General features: G+C 49.4%; 1 protein-coding gene across 1 annotated transcript in view; it reads right to left on the bottom strand.

Moving 5' to 3' along the window:
• Positions 1 to 200: 200 nt before the first annotated feature.
• Positions 201 to 19,393, bottom strand: part of LOC135387638 (aquaporin-9-like) — a 42,918-nt gene continuing 23,725 nt past the window's right edge. Inside the window, exons 2-7 of the mRNA XM_064616747.1 lie at positions 10,754 to 10,880; positions 10,562 to 10,696; positions 10,387 to 10,505; positions 10,114 to 10,331; positions 9,927 to 10,057; positions 201 to 535 (exon numbers count right to left, since the gene is read on the bottom strand). Coding sequence (XP_064472817.1) covers positions 477 to 535; positions 9,927 to 10,057; positions 10,114 to 10,331; positions 10,387 to 10,505; positions 10,562 to 10,696; positions 10,754 to 10,880 — 789 coding nt within the window. The 3' untranslated portion in view covers positions 201 to 476. The remainder of the gene's footprint in view (positions 536 to 9,926; positions 10,058 to 10,113; positions 10,332 to 10,386; positions 10,506 to 10,561; positions 10,697 to 10,753; positions 10,881 to 19,393) is intronic.

The following is a 19,393-nucleotide window of genomic DNA, read 5'->3' as shown; positions in this document are numbered from 1 at the left end:
AGATAATAAGTGACGTATATAGTATATACTTGGAGACCTAAAAGTTATGATACGGAAAACATTTTGTGGTGGCGTTTTTAGCCTGACACATGTGGACTGAAGGTGAGGGAAGGAAGTGATTGACATTTGGCTAAAACCATTTTGTGAGCATGAGTGGCACGCTGCCTATTGGTGAAAACGCACCGTTTCGAAAGACGCCATTTACGAGTGTGTAATCTTTCTTTATTTTTATGCAGACATAAACCAACGCAGTGTTTTGTATCAGCTGCTATATTAGCAACAACCGAGAAATAGAGTGACAAAATAACAACATTTGTTCGACTCGAGCGCTTCGACGGTAAGCAGTTCTATGGACAAAAAGTTAGGCGGTTACCTTTCCTTTAATTTGGATAATTTCGTGGTCCGGTCCTGTTAAGCTACCATGCAGCTGTTGTATTGCAATGTCCCTCGCAAAATAAATCTCTCTAGTTATGCACCTAAATGTTGCTTTGGTCCTTGTCGACGATCTTGCCTCCGTTGTCACCATTTGATGTTGCTGGAAAGAAAGATACGATCACGTTCACTCTCTGGACGGGCTCAGATTGTGGGTTGTTGCATAATGTTACAAAAAAGTGCATCTGCTTCATTCGTGACAAGAAAATAATTTCTAGGGCACTTCTCAATATACAGGGTGTTTTTTGTTGTTGTCTTTTCCGGCACCAAACTTTCAGAAAAAGCTTACCTGACTTGGCGGCCAATAGCAATAAGGTTGCTTGTGCAGTGAGATGGCTAATTAACATAGCTCTCTTAATTAACTTTTTAATTAGATGCTTTCAGGGAAATGTGAGACAGCAGAATTGGAGGCAGTCATTATTTAAAGCGACTCTGTTTCCTTAAAATCCTGAAACGCGCACATCAGAAGCGCAGGAAAAGACGCGACCTTCCCTACGGGAACATACCTGGGCCGCGAAGCAGTTCATTTAGCCAGCAGATCAGCACCTTCTCCAATCAGACTTTCATCGATCCAAAGCACGTGGAATGAATATGCTCTCCCTGCGGCCCAGACGAGCGTTCTATCTGTTTCGGCTCATTCGCAGAGCAAAACTTGGCAATGGATATCTCAATAAGCGCGCGCGTTTCAGAAGTTTTATTTTTTTTTTTTTTTCATTTCATTTCGTTTCATCTTAAAGAAACAGAGCCGCTTCAATAAGTACTGCCCAGTCTTAGCGCGGAAAAAGATTATGTTTATGTGGTAAAAAGGCACACCGGCATACACAACAGTTAAAACAAGTTTTTAAAGTTTTTAAAAAGATGATCGTACCTACAGTCCTAACACTACGGTCCTAACTTATATAGTGTCTGTAATCTTAACCACTATGCTACGGAAGCTGGTGTATAGAGAGTCCAACGTGCATCTACATGACATCAGATAGGGACATTCAGTGGCGGGGTTGTGACCAGAGTTGCCAGATTTGGCTACTTTGCGCCAAATCGGCTACTCTCTGAGTGTGATGGCGCCGAAATTTGGGCCATGGCGACTTGACTATTTTCTGGCTACTTTGCGGGTACTTCTTGAAGCTACGTTTGGGACTTGGGTGTACCTAATACGAGCCCAAAGTAAGATAACATGATAGTTTCCATCGTGGCAACACGTCTAATGCCTCGATCACTTGATGATCCCTTTGCCTTCTCGCAGTCGGTATGATGTCTTTCGACTTGGGTGTCAACACTTCTTCAAATATCCCTTGGTTGGGTGAAATTGTAGCTCACCATCATAGTTCTTTCGTGACTTGGCTAGTGGTGCTGATGGAACTGCTTGTCGTAGTCGTCCAATGAAATATCATCAAAATCTGCATGGTGACTGCTTTTCAAGCCATGCTAAATGTACCTTCCTTTAATGGTGCTACCACAAGTTGTTCATACATAGCGCCATTAGAAGTTCCTCACCGCGCATTGTGGTATTTGGTAAACGCGGTCTCTTGCTGTGCTTGAGCAAAAAGGATCTGCGCACCAACATTTTGAGCAATTTTCGATCCAGACAAAAATATATGCTCATTCAGACGTGGAAACTGATGAGAACGAAGAGCTCGGTCACGAAGACGAACGAGTTATACGTTAAGCTACAAGCGTATCTTGGCACTCACTCACTCAAGCGTATCTGGACACAGCCTGGATGAACTCTGTGCATCTTTACTTGAATGTGGACAAGTCGGCCTTGCGTGTGTTTCCGCTGAACGCACTGGTCACCATAGACCTACATGTTAGCCTGCAGTCGGTGCGTCAAGTTAGTCAACTTAAGTACACAAGGTACGACGACTCGCTGAGCTGGCGATATCACATAGATCACTTGCGCTTAAAGGCAATGAAAGCCCTCGGCATCCTCCATTGGTGCTCTATAGCACACGTGTCAGCGCGCTGTTGTGTACGTACACCCCATCTATGCTATCCTCCCTGTCCAACTGGCGGCTAAGCAAATTCCTCCGCCTCTGCTTACGCCTTCCCAGATATACAGCTAATGATGCGCTTCCTCTTGAGACCCGTATGCCTTCTTTTAAGGCTCGCGCTCCTGGCTGCTTACTGTGAGTTCCTATTGGTCACAGCGTCTGAATCCTCTTGCACTGCAAAATAATGCATCCCTCAGGAACGCTCGTCTGTGGTATCATCGTCAAAATACTGCGCAATTAGTTTTTGTCCGGCAACACCTCCTGCCGTTAAAGGTTCTTCCCATTAGATCTTCCCACTTGATAACCATCCGGACCCTCATTCTGTGCGTGTCATTGACATCTTCCCCACGAGTGTCCGCCATGGCAGGCAGCGCTAACGGACCGTCTCCATCACCATCTGGTGGTCTTGTTTCCGCACCATCTGGTGGTCGCAACTGACGCCTCAGTCTTCGAGGAGCGATCTGGGATCGGCCTCTTTTTCTCTCGGCTAGATTTCCAGTTCCCTGTGAGGCTTCCAGGTTTCCCTGTTGCGGCTCCCCCTCCCTTTGCGAGTTCCAGAGTTCCTTGCGATGCTTTTAGCCCTCAAAAGGATCCCGCCTACTTGTGGGAGGGCACTCTTGCTTTCAGACTCTCTTTTGGTCGTCTCTGCCTTAGCGTCCCCCTCCCAGTTCTTGCTCTCTCTACTGCTTCCTTTTGTTCCCCTGTACGTACGAGATATCGTCATTATACGGATCCCTAACCACAGTGGGCTTTCTGTGAAAGAAACCGCTGACTCCCTCGCGAAAATGTCTCTCTCTAGCGCAGTTGTGGACGTTTTCCCTCTCCTTCACATGTTTGTGTCGCCTGCAGTTTTTACGGCCCTCCTTTGGTGCCACATTGGGTCCCGCATATGCCTGTCCTTCTCGTGGCAGTCGGCTCTCTGCTTCTCTCGGCAGTTAGAAGTCTCCCAGACGCGCGCCCGTTGCCCTGCCCCTTAACTATCACCTTCACCGAGCCGGCCGTTCTTCATCCCCCGCGTGCCCCCACTGTAGTCAGGGCGAGAGTGTCGAACACTTCGCGAAGCCTATGAAGAGGAGGTGGTGCCCCTATGAGTCCCGACTGGCGACTATGGGACGTTGCAGCGGGCAGATGGTCGTGGCCGCACGCTAGGACGGTGCCGGTGGCGCGCGGCAGTAGAAGCGCGTCGTCGTCGTCCACAGGCCGCCACATCACCCCTCCCCCCTTCAGACGCGGAGTGGTGCATACGGTTGATGTCCGCGTCGATACCACAAAGAGGAGAATGAGTACGACACGTGGGCGGTGGACGACTGAGTACACGGCGGTGGCAGTTGATGCAGCGGCATGGCGTGAACAACACCGCTGCGATCCGGGCGGGTTCAAGTGATGAGGTGTGAATGCTGGGTGCTTCAGTGGTTGCTGATTGCGTTGAGTGCGTTCACTGTACCGCGACCGGTACGAGAGCGTGAATGCTGTGTGTCGCCAAAGGGTGGGGGGACCGTCGTGAAGCAGGTGGAGGCAGGAAACTGAGCTTGCTGTGATCTCCCCGCGGGTCCCCCGTGGAATGGGGGTCCCGGTGCAACTAGCGTGCAAGAAGGTGGTTCGCTGCTGGTTTGCCGGAAAATTTAGGATGGTGAATGGCCGAATTACGCCGAACATGGTATTCGTTGTTCGGGTCACCAAATGTAGAGGAGGTGGTGCCCCTCTACGGGAGTCCTGACCGGCGATGATGGAATGTCCCACCGGGCAGATGATCGTGGCCTCACGGTAGGACGGTGCAGGTAGAATGGACCATTTCCATGTACGCGTCGCTCCTGGCGGCGAGAGACGACATGATGAGAAGACGACGAAGCAATGCTGACAAATTAACACAATGTGGGCGTGGCTGGCATTTTTTGAGGATATAGCGGAATAACATTTGTTTTGAATGGTACAGCCTGCTCCTGCATCTTTCTTCATGCGCCCAACGGCGCGAATGCAAAGTTCCCGCTTCATTCCGTGATGCTTTTAGAAGAACCATACACCGACATGTATGCCTTTCATCTTTTGGCACTTGACACATTATAGGCATTGCGAGAAAAAGCTTCGCCAACTGGCATCACAGTTTTCATGTCAACAAATATGGCGGCCGCTGCCAGAAGTGGCTGGGCATGCGCATACGCGTACCCAGAAACGGTCCATTGGCTGGCAGGTGCAGGCGCGCGTCGTCGTCGTCCACGGGCCGCCACACCTACATCAGCCCTCCTTTCGTTGTCATAATGCCAGCTGGAATAGTTCTGTGGGTCCTTCGACTTTCCTTTTCTACTCGGGCCGCTTTTAGCTCACTCTCATCGGCATCCCCCTGTATCATCACCGTATATACTATACCCCTTGAGCATTATCGCAACTACGAATAAAGGGACCGTGAAAGTGTATTTCACAAGCCTACGGCCATTTTCAATTTGTTCCTCTGTACTAAAGCATTCACCCTGTGAAATATTAAGTCGTTCAAATAGCGAAAATATTCTATATTAACCACAGCCGTGAACGGCGACTGCTACGACCCACCTGCGAGGCAAACTGCCCGTGACATCAAACACAGGGAATGTTCCCTCTTTCACCTTCTGATCCTTTCCATCTAGCTAGTCATGTAGCCGACTCTATAGCCCTGGTCCTTTGTGGCTAATGGACATGGGGAAGAAGAACGTTCGTGTTCTTCATTGATCTCTATGTATAAAGGCTGGATGGTAGAGGGGATCGCGGGGAGAGGTACGGTCAGCGGCCGCTATGTTGTTCGGCTCAAAAGGGCAGTGTGTTCTCATAGAGAACAATAGGAAGCAACCGAGAGTGTGAGTATTTATTGCGCTCCAAGCGCTCATTGCTGTTTGTCACCACACATCGTTGTAAGGAGTCAGTACACGGACATATTCTAAACATGTTTCACTGGTGTTCCTGCCGTCCTGTTCTTAATTACATTATGTTCGAAGATTAGTATAGTGTTCTTATGACCGGCCAATGTTTTGAGAAGATTTGCGCCCCATGGTTCGCATTTTCATGTTTGTTTCTAATGCTTTGCATTGGAATGACGTTCCGTACTGTCCCGTACTCATACGCACAGAAATGTCCCATCGGCAAATCACTTATTGCGCTAGTTACACGTTAATGTGTTCTCCAACAACATGATAACTCTTCGGTTTGTCTTATGCAATGCATCAAGTGTGGCTAAAGATCTTGGTGGCTTGACATATGTATCCTCTTGACGCCTTCAACTTGTGTACGAATACTTAGACATTTTGGCACAGTGCAACTATGAATAGCTTGCTTTTATGTACAAGGGTCCAGCGAGTCGGTAAGGAAATGTTAATGAAAGTGCATGAGGATGGGATATTTCGAAATGCCTTTATGTTCCTTTCTCTACGGAAGATCCACACTCGGCTGATGAATGTCATTCCGAAGGTCCTTCACATTGTTTTAGGTTCGCTCTGTCCAAGAAAGAGCTCCTACAGTCAACAGCAAGAGTAGGGCCGGTTGGTACAACTCCATTTTTTAGCGACGAGAAATAGGGACACTCGGTTAGACACAGAAAAGGAAAGACGGGTCGCGACTTCCAACCACTTTTACTAGAATGAGACTAAAATACAAGCCTCTCATCCATACCCTCCCCCTCTTCTTCCAAACCTGAGCGCCGCATACTGCTTCAACCGCCAAACAAAGACGATACCGCCAATCATGAAAGATAATGCCCTTCAGAACACCCGTCCGGAATTGATAAGATGTTGTTGTTTCTCTGTCAGGGTCGCCGTGGCAGCACTGACGCACTTATCTTTAAGTTGGACTATCGTCTTTGTCTCTAACACATGCCGCACATGAGCGTCTTTAGATCTGTATACGACTTTTGTCTGGCTGTACTGGGGTCGACACCGGCAATAAATGACGTGGCCTGCAAGCCGAGATCCCTCTTCATCTTTTTTTGTCAACCTTGTTTAGATGCTCTCGGATCCGGTCATTCAAACACCTAGAGGTTTCTCCCACATACTCTCGACCACAGGACGTTGGTATGGAGTACACTACACCCGCGCAACACTCCACGAATCTGTTCCTGTGTTTAACCCCGCAAGTCGGACTGGCATCCTCTGCCGCGACCCATCCCGGCAATGAACTAAGCTTGCTCCTAACACTGGCCACAACCTTGATCCCTTGTTTTTGAGCCACTTTTACCAGTCGGTGCGCTGCTCCATGCACATACGGGATCACCACCGTCTTCTCGGGCCGCTCCTCCCGACCTGTACCGGAGCTCCTTGAGCCCTTCAGAAGACGCCTGAGCACTCCTCTGGTAAAATCGATCGGGTACCCTGCCCGCGAAAGTCTTAGCAGCTGCTCCCTCACGCTTGCCTCGACACGATGTTGACAACTCTTGACAACGCATGCCCTCACCAAGCTGTTTACGATGCCCATCTTCATCATCTTCGTGTGGTTCGAATTGAAAGGGAGTAACTGTTTTTCCGTCCTCTGACCGTACATCCAGCACAGGTGTCGGGCTTCTCTAATCATCCTCAAGTCCAGGAACTGCAATGTGTCCCTCGCGGGTTCCTCCAAGGTAAATTTTAACCCAAACTCGTTGGTCTGGAACAGCCGCAACACAGGGACCCAGTCCACCTCCCCCACCGAAACCAGAAGGTAATCGTCCACGTACCTACAAATTCGTGGAGTACTCCTAGTTCACTAGGATGATAGCTCTAAAATGCTCGCCAAACGCCCAAGCAGCAGTGACGACCTTGCGAGATCAAGGTGCAATGCGGTCCAGCCTGAATTTATCGGCAGGGAAAAGGGATCTGAAAACAAATGGTTGTTGTCTACTTCAGGCGGACAAGGAAGGCAGATTTGTGGTTCTTCCACAAGGGGAGTTTCAACAGAAGGCGCTGCAGGCCCTTAATAAGAATTTCATGGCCTTGTCTGAAGAAGACATCAGGGGGTTCAGGAGGTCGGCCATCCCAGCTCTAGAGGAGGCCGGCATGCCGTGCACCGTTAACCCAGTAAAGAAGTGTACGAAGACCCACCTTGACGTCTTCTTCACAGCGAAAACTCACAAGCAAGGGTTACCTTTCGGTCCGATTGTGTCTGAGCGAGGGTCCTGGCAGTCCTACGCCTCCAGTGTTCTACGCAAGGGCCTCAACCTCGTTGAAGTCAGGGACCCTTATTACCTGTCGCGGTCAGAAGAGGTCACCGCGTTTCTAGGTTCTTTAAGGGAGGAGAAGTATGACTTTCGATCCTTCGACGTCGAAGACATGTTTTTCAACTTGGACACTGGACTTCTTCTCATGCTGGTGGAGGAGGAGCTGGACAGGGTAAACCCGGTCACGTTTTCCACTGAAACCGGGATGTCCTCGAGGAGTTTCGTGGAGCTACTACGCATTTATTTATTGTCCACCACAGTTGAGTTCCAGAAGGGAATCTACCGGCAAAAGAAGGGGGTGTGCATCGGGTCCAGGATAGCTCCGGCCCTAAGCAACATATACCTGGCGGCGTTGATAGGCAACTTCAGGGAAGACTGCAAAGGACTGCACCCAACATGCTACGAATTTGTAGGTACGTGGACGATTACCTTCTGGTTTCGGTGGGGGAGGTGGACTGGGTCCCTGTGTTGCGGCTGTTCCAGACCAACGAGTTTGGGTTAAAATTTACCTTGGAGGAACCCGCGAGGGACACATTGCAGTTCCTGGACTTGAGGATGATTAGAGAAGCCCGACACCTATGCTGGATGTACGGTCAGAGGACGGAAAAACCGTTACTCCCTTTCAATTCGAACCACACGAAGATGGTGAAGATGGGCATCGTAAACAGCTTGGTGAGGGCATGCGTTGTCAAGAGTTGTCAACATCGAGTCGAGGCAAGCCTGAGGGAGCAGCTGCTAAGACTTTCGCGGGCAGGGTACCCGATCGATTTTACCAGAGGAGTGGTCAGGCGTCTTCTGAAGGGCTCAAGGGGCTCCGGTACAGGTCGGGAGGAGCGGCCCGAGAAGACGGTGGTGATCCCGTATGTGCATGGAGCGACACACCGACTTGTAAAAGTGGCTCAAAAACAAGGGATCAAGGTTGTGGCCAGTGTTAGGAGCAAGCTGAGTTCATTGCCGGGATGTGTCGCGGCAGAGGATGCCAGTCCGACTTGCGGGGTTATACACAGGAACAGATTCGTGGAGTGTTGCGCGGGGGTGTAGTGTACTCCATACCAACGTCCTGTGGTCGAGAGTATGTAGGAGAAACCTCTAGGTGTTTGAATGACCGGATCCGAGAGCATCGAAACAAGGTTGACAAAAAAGATGAAGAGGGATCTCGGCTTGCAGGCCACGTCATTTATTGCCTGTGTCAACCCCAGTACAGCCAGACAGATCTAAAGACGTTCATGTGCGGCATGTGTTAGAGACAAAGACGATAGTCCAACTTAAAGATAAGTTTGTTCAGTGCTGCGACGGCGACCCTGATAGAGAAACAACAACTTCTTATCAACTCCGGACGGGTGTTCTGAAGGGCGTTATCTTTCATGATTGGCGGTATCGTCTTTGTTTGGCGGTTGAAGCAGTATGCGGCGCTCAGGTTTGGAAGAAGAGGGGGAGGGTATGGATGAGAGGCTTGTATTTCGGTCTCATTCTAGTAAAAGTGGTTTGAAGTTGCGACCCGTCTTTCCTTTTCTGTGTCTAACCGAGTGTCCCTATTTCTCGTCGTTAAAAAATGGAGCTCTACCGTGGCCTGAAATTTGACCTCTTGATGAATGTTGACGAGCAACATTCAAGACATGCACGAAAGCAAGTCACAGATCTCGTCAATAGGACGCCTTGACATTCTCAAACACAGCCGGTCTGGGGTTTGTCCTATGAACAGCCAAGACCAACGGGAACTACACTCGTAGAATGCAGAGAGTCTTTCGATGGCACAGAGACAGACAAAGCCGGAAATGACATGCCTCTCTGGTCTGGACTTTCGTGGGTGGGTGTACCCCCGTTTAATTTAAGACATTGTCTCCATTTTACTGACAATCTTCGGGCTGTCAAACGGAGAAACTGACAAACATTGAAAACAGCGAAGCTCTGTTAATTCAGAGTGGTTCATTCTGAGAGGTTTCCTCGTCATGTTTCGGAGAATAGAAAATATACACTGATCAGATCTTTTTGTAGATGTCTTTGAAGGCGCCAAAAGTCCGGAGAAGAAAATGCGTTCTGATGAATGGAGATCACTACGGAGGTGTGAAAATCCTCTTCGTGACTGCCACTACCATAAGGAACAGGATCACCACTTTTGGCGTGGGAAGTTGTGAGGCGTTTAGTTACCTAAAAGGTATGTGTGAACTCAACTTTTTCACGCCATCTTGGGGACTCAACTCGTACAAATTGTCTTGAAAATATCGGTCGAGGGGACAGACATATAGTAAGGAAAATGTGTTACTTAGCATAAACAACTGGGTATTCACATGGCGGAAGAAAAGCATATTTGCCGGAGGAGCGTCATTCTGCTCCAGAGTTATTGAGAAACTAACATGAGATGACTTGTGGTGTCGTTTCTGCTGGCCAATGGTCCCTTATGCAGAGCTTGTATATCCAGATGCCGACGATGCCACCGATGTGAGGACCAAAGATAGGCACCCACACCCACTGGTAGTTGCGGAAGCTAAACGACCAAGAAATTGTTTTGAAAAAAAGTTTCATCGCAGGCAGCATTTTCACCTGAACACCTCAGAGCCCCATCCAGCGATGGCAGTGAAAATCCTCGGCCCAATATCCCTGGCTGGATTCAGGGGCGCCATGCAGTTGTAAGAGAAGGCGAAAATCTCGGCGATGATCAATATGCCAAACATGAGAGGGAGAAGGGGTTTGGGAACATGAAAGTTTCGCTCATCCACTATCGCTGCCACGGTTAGGGTTAGGACACCCGTCGAAATGACCTGAAAAAAAAAAGGAGGCTTTTGATGGGATTCCATTTTAGTGGCGCTAACGAACCTGATCGAAGAAACAGGTCAGAGTGGAGACACCTTCCCGTGGGTAGGTGGAAAATATGGGAGCTGTACCAGTTGGTCCAACCACAGAACGGACTCCACCGTCAAAGAGGTTGATGGCGTCTGCGCATTGGCTCTGTTATCAAATTGGCGTCTTCATTAAAAATTGATGTACTCACCTCTATAGATGACGTACACGAGTACCGCACCCACAAAAGCGCCCAGGTATTGTGCGAGCCAGAATAAGGGCACTTTTCTCACGGGAAATTCTTTGACAGAAGCGAAGGCCAGTGTAACGGCGGGGTTGATGTGCGCTGAAAATTAGCACACCTTACAAGTAGTTGTTTTGTATTGGCAAAGAGAATGCTCACCGGACACTCCTCCCGCTACAAAGACCGCACAAAAAATGGCTGTACCCCATCCAATGGGACCGATCACGTGGGCATTGTGTTCTTGACGGCCCGCGATCAGAATGGCCATGATAGAATCGCCGATCAACTGAAACAAAGGAAATACTTCCCTGTAGGATTTATTTTACCTACGTTTGCCATATACAAGCGCAAATTTTCCACTTTTTCCCCCGAAGATAAAATAATTCACCACAAGGTAATTTGGTCCAGGCTGCGCAGCTTCCTGGCCGGGACGCGTCTAATTTACAGCGAAATGTAACATTTGTCAGACGTGTAATCCTCATATTGCATGTACGAATATATAAAACTGCTAGAAATAACATGATGGAAATTGGTGTTCTGAGGCCGGAACACAGAAGAAAGGACAGATACACAAAGCCTCAAGTGCCTAACAACAATGAATGAAGAAAGAACCAACTTCCATCGTGTTTAACACATGCCGCTAGCGTCGCCCCGTCGTATATGAACGTGTGTGTGAGTGAGAAAACATGGATGAAAGTGGAGTGAGTGGGTGTGGTTTGTCCCTTCAGATGACTCAGCCTTGGAAGTCACTGGAGAGCCCCGGACCGGCAATCCAGAAGATGTGCGGTCGAGTCCTGCAGCTGGCTAACTTCTTTCTTCATTCATTGTTCTTAGGCACTTGAGGCTTTGTGTGTTTGTCCTTTCTTCTGTGTTCCAGTCTCAGGAACATCAATTTCCATTGTGTTCACAGGTGCCGCTCGCGTCGCCCCATCGTATATGAACGTGTGTGTGAGTGAGAAAACATGGGTGAAAGTGGAGTGAGTGGGTGTGGTTTGTCCCTTCAGATGACGCAGCCTTGGAAGTCACTGGAGAGCCCCGGACCGGCAATCCAGAAGATGTGCGGTCGAGTCCTGCAGCTGGCTAACTTCTTTCTTCATTCATTGTTCTTAGGCACTTGAGGCTTTGTGTGTTTGTCCTTTCTTCTGTGTTCCAGTCTCAGGAACATCAATTTCCATTGTGTTCACAGGTGCCGCTCGCGTCGCCCCATCGTATATGAACGTGTGTGTGAGTGAGAAAACATGGGTGAAAGTGGAGTGAGTGGGTGTGGTTTGTCCCTTCAGATGACGCAGCCTTGGAAGTCACTGGAGAGCCCCGGACCGGCAATCCAGAAGATGTGCGGTCGAGTCCTGCAGCTGGCTAACTTCTTTCTTCATTCATTGTTCTTAGGCACTTGAGGCTTTGTGTGTTTGTCCTTTCTTCTGTGTTCCAGTCTCAGGAACATCAATTTCCATTGTGTTCACAGGTGCCGCTCGCGTCGCCCCATCGTATATGAACGTGTGTGTGAGTGAGAAAACATGGGTGAAAGTGGAGTGAGTGGGTGTGGTTTGTCCCTTCAGATGACGCAGCCTTGGAAGTCACTGGAGAGCCCCGGACCGGCAATCCAGAAGATGTGCGGTCGAGTCCTGCAGCTGGCTAACTTCTTTCTTCATTCATTGTTCTTAGGCACTTGAGGCTTTGTGTGTTTGTGCTTTCTTTTGTGTTCCAGTCTCAGAACATCAATTTCCATTGTGTTCAACAGATGCCCCTCGCGTCGCCCCGTCGTATATGAACGTGTGTGTGAGTGAGAAAACATGGGTGAAAGGGGAGTGAGTGGGTGTGGTTTGTCCCTTCAGATGACGCAGCCTTGGAAGTCACTGGAGAGCCCCGGACCGGCAATCCAGAAGATGTGGGTTCAAGTCCTGCAGCTGACTAACTTCTTTCTTCATTCATTGTTCTTAGGCACTTGAGGCTTTGTGTGTTTGTGCTTTCTTTTGTGTTCCAGTCTCAGAACATCAATTTCCATTGTGTTCAACAGATGCCCCTCGCGTCGCCCCGTCGTATATGAACGTGTGTGTGAGTGAGAAAACATGGGTGAAAGGGGAGTGAGTGGGTGTGGTTTGTCCCTTCAGATGACGCAGCCTTGGAAGTCACTGGAGAGCCCCGGACCGGCAATCCAGAAGATGTGGGTTCAAGTCCTGCAGCTGACTAACTTCTTTCTTCATTCATTGTTCTTAGGCACTTGAGGCTTTGTGTGTTTGTGCTTTCTTTTGTGTTCCAGTCTCAGAACATCAATTTCCATTGTGTTCAACAGATGCCCCTCGCGTCGCCCCGTCGTATATGAACGTGTGTGTGAGTGAGAAAACATGGGTGAAAGGGGAGTGAGTGGGTGTGGTTTGTCCCTTCAGATGACGCAGCCTTGGAAGTCACTGGAGAGCCCCGGACCGTCAATCCAGATGATGTGGGTTCGAGTCCTGCAGCTGACTAACTTCTTTCTTCATTCATTGTTCTTAGGCACTTGAGGCTTTGTGTGTTTGTGCTTTCTTCTGTGTTCCAGTCTCAGAACATCACTTTCCATTGTGTTCAACAGATGCCCCTCGCGTCGCCCCGTCGTATATGAACGTGTGTGTGAGTGAGAAAACATGGGTGAAAGTGGAGTGAGTGGGTGTGGTTTGTCCCTTCAGATGACGCAGCCTTGGAAGTCACTGGAGAGCCCCGGACCGGCAATCCAGAAGATGTGGGTCCGAGTCCTGCATCTGACTGGGATCGTACGTCCATCTGCAAGCACGTGGGCATCCCCTCTGGTCCCCATGGTCCACAAGAAAACGGGGGATTGGCGATCACGACTTCGCTTATGCTTACATAGACGACGTTCTCGTGGCTTCGGTGACCCCAGAAGAACACGAACGTCACCTCCATCAGTTATTCGCCCGGCTTTCCGAATATGGCGTCGTCCTAAATGCCGCCAAATCTCAATTTGGTGTCCATCACCAGCTCCGGTGGCGCAGCGGTAACGCGTGCGCTTGGAGACTGGGAGGTCCGCGGTTCGAATCCGCGGGCCGGCTGTGCCGTCTGGGGTTTTTCCTGGGTTTCCCTCAGATGTGTAATAGGCGTATACCGGCACAGTTCCCCTGAAGTCGGCCCATGGACGCAGCTATCCTACCCCCGAGCGGATTCCGCTCGGTCTTCCACTTCACCCCTTCCTCTCCTCCTCTCCACCACCTTTCCCTTCCCGAGAAACATGCCGCCTAATCAGGCAGGCAGACCTCTCGGGTTCCTCCCAACCACACTCCTCCTCCTCCTCCGGTGTCCATCAACTGGAATTCCTTGTCTATCAGGTGGATAAGCATGGCATTCGCCCTCTGCCGCACAAGGTGGCTGCAATTCAACGGTTTCCCCAGCCCACTACTTTGCGTGGTTTGCGCGAGTTTTTGGGACTTATAAACTTTTATCGTCGATTCTTACCCAACTGTGCTACGATACTCCAGCCCCTCACTGACATGCTGTCCAAGCATGCTGACCCCCATGCTGCTCTCACTTGGACCTCCTTTGCCTCCGCCGCCTTCCTCAAGGCCAAGACTCTGCTGGATAACGTCACCCCCATCCATTGGCGCATACTGCCATTATGGTCGACGCTTCGAACGTGGCCATTGGCGCGGTTCTCCAGCAGTTCGTCAATGGCCGTTGGTCGCCCCTGGCTTTCTTCTCCACAGTTTTGAACGCCACTCAACGACATTACAGCACCTATGGCCGGGAACTCCTTGCCGCCTTTGAAGCAGTCAAGTACGTCCGATACTTTGTCGAGGACCGCGATTTCTCGCTTTACACGGGTCACAAGTCCCTACTCGGTGCTTTCCGCTCACCTGGAGGCAACCTGTTGCCCCGAGAGATACGCCAGATATCATTTCTAATAGAATTTACGTCTGACATCCGCCACACAAGCGGCACGTCGAATCCCGTGGCCGACGCATTGTCCCGTGTTACGGACACGCATGTCATCACTGCCTCTGACACCCTCCTCGATCTGCGTGACCTGGCGTACGCTCAAGACAGTGATCCCGAGTTGTCCGCCCTGCTTCACCTGGGCTACTCCCTACGTTTACAACACGTCCCATTCCACGGCGCTGCGCATCATCTGTGGTGCGACATGTCCACCGAACATCCCTGACCCTACCTGCCATTCTCCCTTCGCCGCATCGTTTTCGACCGAACTTCATAACCTCTCCCACCCTGGAATCCGCGCATCGCAGCGGTTCATCTACTCACGCTACGTTTGGCCTCGTATGCGTGCTGACATACGCGACTGGGCCCGATCCTAGCTGTGTGCCATGTCAAGCCTCCAAAATCCACCGCCATACTACTAGCCAACCTGTTCACTTCCCTATGCCAGACTCTCGATTTGAGCATCTGCATCTCGACCTCGTAGGTCCCTTACCTCTGTCCCACGGCAAGAAGTATATTTTAACCATCATCGACCGGTTCTCTCGTTGGATCGAAGCCATATTCCTACAAAAGACAGTACCGCAGAAACTGTTGCGCGGGTATTTGTCGCGGTTTGGGTCGCCCGGTTCGGTGTGCCACTTGGAATCACCACAGACCGCGGGCGACAATTCGAGTCCCACCTTTTCCATCATCTTGCCCGTCTGTTCGGTTGCACCCACCTCAAAACAACGCCATATCATTCTGCGGTCAACGGACTCGTCGAACGATGCCACCGCCAACTCAAGTCCGCCTTTCGCGCATACCCCGACCCCAACAGTTGGGTTGATCATTTATCGTTCGTTCTTCTGGGTCTTCACAGCGTCGTTCGAGAAGATCTCAAGTGCTCCACGGAAGAGTTAGTTTATGGAGCTACCTTGCGCTTGCCAGGCGATTTCCTTTCACCGGTAACCCATGATCGTACGCCTACAGTGGAGTTGGTTGACAGGTTGCGCCAAAGTATGTCGCTGCTTCGCCCGGTTGCCACCAGGGTTTCCGCTTCGCACCCCACTTATTATCCAGCCGGCCTTGCTCAAGCCAAGCACGCCTTCGTCCGGTGCGATGCCGTTTGGAAACCCCTACAGCGACCCTACGATGGCCCCTTCGAGGTCCTGGAGCGCAATGCAACGTCCTTCAAGGTCAAGCTCCGGAATAGAGAGGAGCCCATCGACATCGGTCGGCTGAAGCCTGCCTTCCTATTCTCGGACAGTTCAACCAGTTCGACTGCAGCCCTCACGCCCATCGTCACGAAATCATTTCCAATCCATGTGCGTTTTCAACTCCCCTTCTCGCGCAGAGGAGGGGAAGTACTGTAGAGGACAAAGCCAAAAGCTGATCCGCGGGCACGCGTTCGTGATCTCGTCAGTTCTGGGCTGATCCACTGGTGCTGTTGACCACGCCGTTGCATCGACCCTTCCTCACTGTGCTCACTTGCACATACAGGGTGGTCCACCAACCATGATAGACATTCATAGTAACAAACGTAGGCCCCGGAGAGATTTTCTGCCAATAACTTTTGTCACATATTGGTGACATTTTTATTTCATTTCAATTGGCGGAAAGTTAATTTCTTGAATTAAACTCTGAAATTTCCCAAGGCAACCAACGTTCTCTTTGCGGAAATGGGTTCCCCGTGGTCATTTTACTCAGTATAGCACATAATCCCACTCGTAATGCAATGTCAATTGCCGAAATAAATTCGCCGAAAATTCGTGGAAATGACGCTTGGCTCCGCCTTTTTTTTTTTTTTTTTGACGCCTCTAGTTTGAGCGCAAAGCTGCGAAGAAAGGAGGTTACATTGACACGCTACACGAGGGGGAAAGAGTTACAAGCCCAACCCACAGAAGAGTTCCGCTGCTAGATATCAGCTTTGCCCACGTCAGTTTCGGGTCGTGCTCTTTTTCCTTTATTCGTTTTTTGCTCAGTGTGTTTGTTTGCTTTTGGGTGCGCGTGAACCCGCTCCTCTTGTACGCGGCAGTTTTCACTATGACCGCAGATAGCGGTCTCGCAGTTTTTCTGCACCACCTTATTGTCATGAACCTGTGTGTGTGTGTGTGAGAGAGAGAGAGAGAGTTGTATGCACGAACGCCTGTCAGCGCTCTTCTTTTTTCAATTCGTTTGTCTCAGCATGGTGCAGATTTCTTCACATTCAACACACTTCCTGTGTACTTTTATTAGGTTATCATTAGCGACACTTTCAATGCAGAACAGGATACGTTTCCCTGAACAATAGAAGACAAACCAACTTAAAAAAGAAATAAAAAGAACGAAGTTGAAAGCAAAACTAAAGGCGTGAAAGCAAAATATAACCATGCACCAATACCTGGTGCATGGTTATATTTTGCTTTCACGCCTACAAGTGTTCGAAGTGTTCGCCATCGGCTGCAATGCACAGGTGGACTCTCCGAATTGTGTGTTTCGCGGCCCTTTTTATTTTGGATCTGGAGAGCAACGAGCAGAAAGCAGTGATTTTACCCTGCAGGTCAGCCGGCGATCGTGGCTTGCTTTTGTATACTTCGTCTTTGATGCGACCCCAGAGGTAAAACTCCATCGGCGTTAAGTCAGGAGACCTGGCGGGCCATGATACTGGACCAAATCGGCCAACCCACTTCTCCCGGAACATCTGACGGAGCAGCTACTGCATACGCCGCGCGCTGTGAGGTGGAGCCCCATCGTGCTGTAACCATACGCGGGTCCGTTCAGCAAGAGGCAGGTCATCAACAAAGCTGAACATGCCATCTAAAATTTCGCTACAGTAGCGGTTGGCATTTAGGAATCCCGTGAAAAAGATTGGGCCAATAATGGCTCCGCTATAAATCCCATACATTGAATCCCCACTCGTAGTGATGCTTGCAGTCCCGTAGCCAGTTTGGGGTTTGTTTGGCTCCAATAATGCGCGTTGTGGAGATTCACTAGAGCGCTCATGGGCTCGCGCAGAAGTGGGCCTCATCAGTCCAAATGACCCTGTTCACAAAGTTTCTGCTTTCCTAGGTCTGACATAGGATCCAGTTACAGAAAGCCAGCCGTTTCTCGTTGTCGCACGGCTGGAAATGTTGATGAAGGTTTACGTGGTACGGGTGGAGTTTGTGCTTGTGTAGTATCCTCAGCACACCTGGCTTTGATGTCTGTACTCGCTTTGCCAGGGTGCGCAGACTTACGTGGGGATCATCTCCTACTTCTTTCAGGACCTTGTCTGTTTGTCTCGACCAACTGACAATGATTGGGTATGACCGGCTTTGGGTACCAGAATGGAAACTTCCTGTTGTGGACAGTCTCAAAAATGCACGCCTTATGGTACAAGAGCTCACCATCCTAGTTCCTGGAAACATTTCACTCTATTTGAGAACTGCTCTGTCATAGTCCATACCTGCGGCCCCTAGAGCAATGATCATCCTAGTTCTTTCTTGGTTGGAATACACGGTGCTTGCCATCGCAGCCGTTTACTTGTTCACTGCATTCACTGAGACCGGAGTGCCAAAACGCTCAAAAAATGTATTTCCTGCCCTACCTGTCAACACGTCGGGTGACATCATTTTTGATAAGATAGCTCTGTCTGATTCCCGCACTCACCGCGCGTGTTTGTTCCGTGGGTAAGGCTTGTAACCCTTTCCTTCTCGTGTGGCGTGTCAATGTAACCTCCTTTCTTCGCAGCTTTGCGCTCAAACTAGAGCCGTCAAAAAAGAGGCGAAGCCAAGGGTGATTTCCACGGATTTTCGGCGAATTTCTTTCGGCAATTGACATTGCATTACGAGTGGGATTATGTACTATACTGAACAAAATGACCACGGGGAACCCATTTCCGCGAAGAAAACGTTGGTTGGGAAATTTCGGAGTTCAATTCAAGAAATTAACTTTCCGTCAACTGGAATGAAATAAAAATGTTACCAATATGTGGCAAAAGTTATTGGCAGAAAAAAATCCCTTGACCGCATGTCTCTCCGGGGCCTACGTCTTTTACTATGAATTTCTATCATGGTTGGTGGACCACCCTGTATACAGGGTGTTTCAGTTAAATCCCCGGGCTAAATAATTCGCGAACGGGTGCACCAATCCACGAGCTTTCTTTTTTACAAGTATCTGTCCGATACCACGTACAAGCTGCATACCGTGTGAATGAGTGGGAGGCGCTCATTATTAAAATAAAAATGCAAACGAGTTTCGTAAAATAGCGTAACTTCTAAAGCAGGGCGCTGTCGGCATTAAAATGGGTACTACCCCTTTTGGGACCTTCTGTGGACACCTTTTAGAGAAAACTCTGCCACCGAAGCGGGTCATTTGTTGCAGTAATTAATTGGTTTCGGTTTACGTATTTTTTTTCGCGGCTGGTCGCGGCGAAGCGCAAAAGGGCGTATTTCATTGGTGTAATTCATTGGTGTAAGGACGTAATTCATTGATGGATAAGGGACTGAAAGAGCGTCCTTTTGCGCTTCGCAGCGACAAGCCGCGACAAAAATACGTAAACCGAAACTAATTAATTACTGCAACAAATGACCCGCTTCGGTGGCAGATTTTTCTCTAAAAGGTGTCCACTGAAGGTCCCAAAAGGGGTAGTACCCATTTTAATACCGACAGCGCCCTGCTTTAGAAGTTACGCTTTTTTACTTAACTCATTTGCATTTTTATCTTAATAATGAGCGCCTCCCACTAATCCACACGGTGTGCAGCTTGTAGGTGGTATCGGACAGATACTTGTAAAAAAGAAAGCTCGTGGATTGGTGCACCCGTTCGCGAATTATTTAGCCCGGGGATTTAACTGAAACACCCGGTATATAACATATATATATATATATATATATATATATATATATATAGCATCAATATTGCATGGCAATATTGGTGAAATTT

This window comes from Ornithodoros turicata, chromosome 3 (genome assembly GCF_037126465.1).
Source record: "Ornithodoros turicata isolate Travis chromosome 3, ASM3712646v1, whole genome shotgun sequence".
NCBI classification, from domain to species: domain Eukaryota; kingdom Metazoa; phylum Arthropoda; class Arachnida; order Ixodida; family Argasidae; genus Ornithodoros; species Ornithodoros turicata.
The sequence above is the reverse complement of the archived record's forward strand: the minus strand, read 5'-3'. Positions and strand labels throughout refer to the sequence as shown.